Source organism: Neltuma alba, unplaced genomic scaffold (assembly GCF_004799145.2).
Source record: "Neltuma alba isolate B1F8T4 unplaced genomic scaffold, ASM479914v2 tig00005117_pilon, whole genome shotgun sequence".
In the NCBI taxonomy this organism is placed as follows: Eukaryota; Viridiplantae; Streptophyta; class Magnoliopsida; order Fabales; family Fabaceae; genus Neltuma; species Neltuma alba.
In genome coordinates, this window is record NW_021633984.1 from 477767 (window position 1) to 484629 (window position 6863).

At 33.8% G+C, this 6863-nt stretch overlaps 1 protein-coding gene across 1 annotated transcript; it reads right to left on the reverse strand.

Moving 5' to 3' along the window:
* Positions 1 to 1197: 1197 nt before the first annotated feature.
* LOC114746820 (PLAT domain-containing protein 3-like) lies at positions 1198 to 1808 on the reverse strand. The gene is made up of 2 exons (XM_028935102.1): positions 1728 to 1808; positions 1198 to 1623 (listed from the first exon to the last, which is right to left on the reverse strand). The coding sequence occupies exons 1-2, from the start codon at positions 1806 to 1808 to the stop codon at positions 1198 to 1200; spliced, it is 507 nt and encodes a 168-aa protein (XP_028790935.1).
* Positions 1809 to 6863: the final 5055 nt, after the last annotated feature.

The window sequence follows — 6863 nt, forward strand, 5'->3', positions numbered from 1 at the left end:
AAGTTATTATTTTTTATTTCTAAATTTATTGTTAAGTTATTATTAAAATTTTTTAGGGTTAAGGTGCACTCAGCACCCTGAACTATTTTCCCACGTGCACCCAGTGCCCTAAAGTAATTTTCGGTGCATCCAGTGTCCCAAACTAATTAAAACGGTGCATCCATATCCCGGACTAACAGAAAAGTTAAGTTTGACCGTTATTTGCTGACTCAGCAGAAGGGTGACCGACATGGCGGACACGTAAGCGTCTGATGTGTATTATTTTGACAAGCCAGGGTGCGCCCAGCATTCTAAACTATTTTTTCAGGTGCGTCCAGTGTCCTAAAGTAATTTTTTGTGTATCTAGTGTTCCAAATTAATTAAAACGGTGCGTCCACATCCCAGGCTAACAGAAAAGTCTCGTTTGACCGTTACCTTACTGACTCAGCTGAAGATTGATCGAAAAATCCTACATGGCGGACACACAGAAGTGAGCCCGGTAGCAGCGGGTGTTTTTCGAAAGTAGCCTGGGCCGCCGTTTAAAATACAAAAAGTCAAGGTATAATTTGTTTTGAACTTTCGAAAGATTTTGTTCAGAAACATTAGTCACTTGAAAATTTTATTGGGTTCAAATTAGCTAAAAATTTAAAATCATAATAATATTATTTATTATATTTAAAAAATTAATATTGACCGTTAAAAAAAATGAAGTAGTATTCTTAATAGTAGGAGGCAACATCACTACGATTTTAAATTTTTTAGATAAATTTGCATCTAAAAAATTTTAAGATTGCTTAGCACTCTTAAGGCAAAGCTTTTAAGACAAATTTATACAGTAACTCTTTGTATTTTAAGAAAAAAAGTTGTCCTTTTACCCTTTTAATTATTCAAATTTTTCAGTTTCCTTAAACAAAACAAACTATTTATAATGAAAATTGAAAAAGAAACAGTTTATGTGAGACACCAGGGCAAGGTATAAAATTATAGTAAACAAATATTATTAGGCAACACACAACGTGACACTGCTTACCATCAGAAGCCAGATACATACCGCGACCTCAAGGCCTATTTATTATCTATAAATTACATATAAGCCGAGAGAGAGGTAGCAATTATTAATATGGAGACGACACGCACATGACAAACAAACATTACATAAGACACAACAACGTAACGTAACAGACCAGCAAAAGCCAGATATCTGTTACTGTTACTCCCTCACACAGAAAAGAGAGCGGGCTTCAAAGGATAGAAGCTGGAGCATGAGTCGACGTTGGCAGAGAGCGAATGGGGTGGTTTGTCTTCAGCCAGCCACCCGTTCACGGGGAACGATATGTCCGCACGTACGGGGCCACTGACGGTGACTTGGACGTAATTCAAGTACCACCTTGGGCTGGACCCTGTGCCGCTGGAGGTGACGGTCATGGCGCAAACATCGAGGCAATTGCTCCTGCCGTTGAAGATGTCAAGGTTGTCCCTGTCAAAGTAGACGTGACCGGGTTCCATTGAGCCCCAATCTAGGAGGTTGGCGATGGTAAAACTATCGCCGGATTGGGACTTTAACTTGAGGCTAATGGTGGAGTCCGTTCCTGCACCATCGACATTTCCTGTCTTAACTCTCACAACGTACTGGCACTGGTCCGCCTGCTTGCATGCACATGAACAAAAGCACACAAAAAACTAAGTAGAAGGAAAAGCTTACAATAATAATAATGGATCTACATAAGAGAAAGAGAGCGATTACTTACAGTTGTGGCCATTGCAGCAGCGAAGCCTATGAGTGAGACTAGAAATACAACGCAAGACAGTGCAATAACTCTGATAGCCATTTGTTTAATTAGTTTCGCGCGGCGCTAGTTATTCTACTGATCGATGATGCTGAAACAACCTACAGGCATGCCTTTATATAGGGCCGCATAGATGATCCCACAGGAACTGGGCCCAAATGGAGATCTCTAGGTGAGGGCCCATGTCAAGTACACGCGTCTGGCGAATCAAGGAGGAGCCCGAGGCCGAGGGTGAGGGAAGAAGCGTGCAAGGTGTGCGAATTGGAGGAAAACGCTACCATATAATGTCATAAGCACCGAGCAAATCAAATCAGCATCAAGTTTTTATGTATACCTACGCAAAAACGCATTAGTGACAATCATACCTACGCAAGTGGACCGTGTTCTATGTAATCATTTTGTCATTATATGTGGATAGATGATGGGATATGACTTAAAGAACAATTAGGGTTTAATGAAATATCTAGGATTATACATTAGGGATGTGAATATATATATATATATATATTCATTTATCAGAATATGGATTTATTTAATTATTCACTTTTTAATATTTGTATTATCTCAATAAAATAGGATATCTTAGAATTATCTTTATTCTTTTTATCTATAGGACTTAGTATTTGATTTAGATTTGAATTTGAAAATTATCATTCATTATTTCCTAATATCTATAAATAAAGCTAGCGTTTTTAATAGCATTTAGCATGTGATTTGATTGAATAAAGAACCCCTGCATCCCTCCTTCTCTTCCGTCCCTTCCCATTTCACATGAATCAGTACCAAGCTTGGTTCCTACTTCACTCTGTATGCCGCTAAGCCTTTTTGAGATGGCCAAACATACGGTACCTCTAAAAAGCCATATAGCCGCCAATTAAACGTGCCCTGAACTCGGAAAACCTTTATAATATTGTCGTCGTCACGCCCTCACATGCGAGCGTAAAGAAATTAAATGTCTAGGTCAGGAGGAGAGGCTGGACCAAGGGAGTTAAACACGACATAACATTTTATTTATATGTAACAAAATATCACCTCTGTACGTTTCACTCTTTATTCCTTGTTGACAGCAACGACGGTGTGTTCATATTTGGGTTCCTCGGGAATCCAATGTGAATGCGAGTTGGCAGCTGGTCAGCTTAACCTTATACTTCTCCGATTCTTAATATAGGACCCAATTCTGGAGTTGGTTTTAATCCTAAATATAAGACTCATTTATCATATTTATCAATTTTCTCTAAATTACCCCTATGAATACTCTCTCAATCATAGTCAAGTAGAAGAGGAAGATGGGGTATTAAGAAAGATGATTATGGTGTTTTAGGGAAAATGTGTCACTTTTCTTATAATTACCTAACTTCCTTAATCTAATCAAAGTAGTTAAATGGGTTTTATATTAAGGACCGGAGGAGTACTATACCTGGTCTTTAATATAAGAATTAATTGATTAATTTAAGTAAATTAAAAAAAATTAGCAAAGCTTATACTATCTTATTTTGTCTTCTCTAAAATACTCTTACTAATCAAGTTTTATTTCATATAATACTTTAGACTTGGTATGTAGACAGCAGTATTAAAAAAATATCTTTTGGACCTTACATATAAGGAACTGGTCTATGTTCAGCGGTGATAATTTCTAAACATCATGTTTTATAATCAACCTAGCAAGGATGATGTAAATTGCCATTTTCGCAGTGGCACTAGAATTGGGCTCGTATGAGCAAAATAAATAAATGAAATTAAGGAACCAATGGGACTAGAGCTTTTGGATCATCAGTCGTCACTGATAGATAATCATGATTTGTCGTCTTCCATCACGTGTTCCACATTGAGCTACTTTTCCCTTTTTTTTCCCAACAAAAAAGTTTAAGTGAGGTGCGTTTTAGGAACTCACCACAGTCAGGACATACCTCCAAACTCAGACAATGCTTACAGAAATACTTATAGATTATCACCAACAAGATTCTCATATCAGTACTGAAATTTAAACACACAATTGACATTGTGGGTTATGAACTAATTTCTTATTAATTGGACTAGACCAACTGTTTACCAACTGGCCAAGGTATTTTTTTTTTTTTTGCTTAATGTTCTCTAAAAACGAATATGCTGTTTGTGGTTTAATCCAAGAAAAGAAAGAAGAAAAAAAAAAAGCTATGTGTTGTCAGAGGCAAGGCTGTCTATGTCAAGATGGGTCCAACCCGGCCCCAAATATCCCAGAGCGAGGCAAAAGCAAACCAGATGTACGTTTATTCGCTGCCACGATCCCAGTGCATATATGCGTGGTGTGTATATCTTAAATTTAATCGTGCGATCATTAATATAAAATTTATTTAAATAATTTAACTAAATTAAAAAATTAGATAAGTTAGTTAATTATAAAAAAATATGATATCGTTTTCCTAAAACATCATAACCACCTTTCTTAATATTTTTTCTTCTCCTACTTGATTATGGTTAATTGAGTATCGGATAATATAGAAAAAAAATTAATAAATATAAAAAATAAGTCTTATATTTATAATCAAAATTAATTCAACAGTTGAATTCTATAGTAAAGAATGGAGAAGTGTTATTATTTACTCATCATAGCGCCCGAAAAAAACACTTGACATATGGCCATTATATATTTTTCAATGATTATAATACACACACAAAATAAATTAACATACGTCTAGAATAATATATGCTTAGAATTGAAGATGCAATGATATCTCACTATATTTAAATCCCCAGAAAAGTTCTTAAGCTTCGTCCTCATTTTTATTCACCTCGCCATCCACATCTTCATCGCCATTGCTAGGGTTCAGGTCTTGCAAAGCCGAGCTCAAGAGTTTTGCTTAACCAAACTTCTTTTTTCTCAGAGTGTCCTATCACCACTCGACGAACATCACCTTTAAAGATCCATGCCTCTTGCCAATAAGTCTTTATTCTTCATTTGGAAGAAGGAAGAAAAGTTAGTTAAGCAAAAAAAATGGGAGAAGAAAAAATTAGAGAAAAAAATTGTCACCTTTCCTGTGTAAATGAATGAGAGGAGATAGGAAAAAAAAATATAAATAACCAAAATATCCTTTTATGTAAAAATATAAAGAAATAAAAAGTGGATAATTTTTTGAAATCATATATAATTAAAGAAATAAATAAATTATACATCATCCAACATTGTCAATAAATACTTAAAATACAATATAAAAATGAAAGACAAAGACGAAATAGAAAATGAGTTTTCTTCTTATTTTCTCATCTTATATAAAGAACAAAAATTAAAAAGAAATTGTGGCTAGGCTTACACCTTATTTTCTCCTCAACTTTTTCTTCTCACTTTTCCACCCTACATTCAAATAAGTAAAAATTCACTTTCTCTCTCATTTTCCTCCATAATTTTCTTTCCTTCCTTATCTTAATGTTTTCTCTCCTATTATCAAGTAATTGAGATGTGGTTAGAGTGAGTATAAGAAAGTTTATTAGGGGTATAGTTTAGTACTGGTATATTTATATTTTGGTTTTTGGTCTGTCTAAGTAATTAGGATTTTTAAGATCCTTCACAGTAAATATTATTCCCTTTAGGTCTTCTATTCTAATTTTTCCTATAATAAAGACCATTTATTCTCTCCAAACAATTTCTTAGAGGTCAAGTTATCGGTTGCGGCCAAACATTGTTTGGACGAACAATCTGTAGAATTATTATAGTTTCTATTATTTCACTTAAACAAACATCTTTTACATCCCCATTTTCACGTTAATTATACGTGAAAGCAACTAAAAAATATTGTTAAGAATGGTAATCTTTGATTTGTAAATAAAATTGATTGAAATAAGTTGTTTATTCTGGTTTTTTGAGAAACTTAAAAATTAAAAAAAAATTTGGATGGCAGGAAAGGTACCGTGTTGCTCAAAGATAAAGTGATAAACTTGATAACAAGGGTATGCATACAGTTCAGAGACTTAATCCTCATTGTCGTCACTTTGAAGATTCCAAATATACATTTCACGGGGCTCATCTGATCACAAAAAGGCAATTTTGACAGATTTTTATGAGTCACCTACTTGTCTTTTTGATTGAAATAAGTTGTTTATGCTGGATTTTTGAGAAACTTAAATTTTTTTAAAAAAAATAAGTGGTTTTTTTTTTTTTTGGATGGCAGGAAAGGTGCCGTGTTGCTCAAAGATAAAGTGACAAACTTGATAACAAGGGTATGCATACAGTGTAGAGACTTAATCCTCATTGTCATCACTTTGAAGAATCCAAATATACATTTCAGAGGGCTCATCTGATCACAAAAGGGCAATTTTGACAGATTTTTATAAGTCACCTACTTGGCTTTTTGATTGAAATAAGTTGTTTATGCTGGATTTTTGAGAAACTTAAATTTTTTTAAAAAAAATAAGTGGTTTTTTTTTGGATGGCAGGAAAGGTGCCGTGTTGCTCAAAGATAAAGTGACAAACTTGATAACACGGGTATGCATACAGTTCACAGACTTATTCCTCATTGTCTGTGGAAACTTCGAAGAAGCCAAAATGTAGATTTCATGGGGGCTCAACTGACAACAATGAAGAAGCCCATGTTTTGTTTGGTTGCAAATCGTAGTCATTCTCTTAATTAGTATCATATTTAATTTGTTATATTTTTATTATTGTCAAAATAATATCAGCTATTTTATTACAACAGAAACTGAAAAATAATAGTTACTTAACTGCTTTTTTTTAATTCAATTTATGATTTGTTTATGATCTTTTTGCAGTAAATGTTGGGCCATGTATGACCTCTTTATTGAAATTTTACCTTATTTTTAGAAATGTATTTCTATTTTACTGTAAGAGAAGATATAACTCTTACCATACTGTTTAACCTTTTTTCAATTATCAACTCACTCCTGCAAGTTACTGGTTGAGAACAAGTTAATTTTTCTAATTTATTGAGTTAATTACTTCTATGGATTTTCTAACTTATTGAGTTAATTACTTCTAGGGATTAAGTTGATTTAAGGTGAAAAATATATTAAAAAAAATTGACTTGTTCTTAGCTTAAAATCACAATTATTCTACGAAAAACATCTTGACTCCATAAATCCGCTTGCTTTTGAAGTGCCTGATCGATA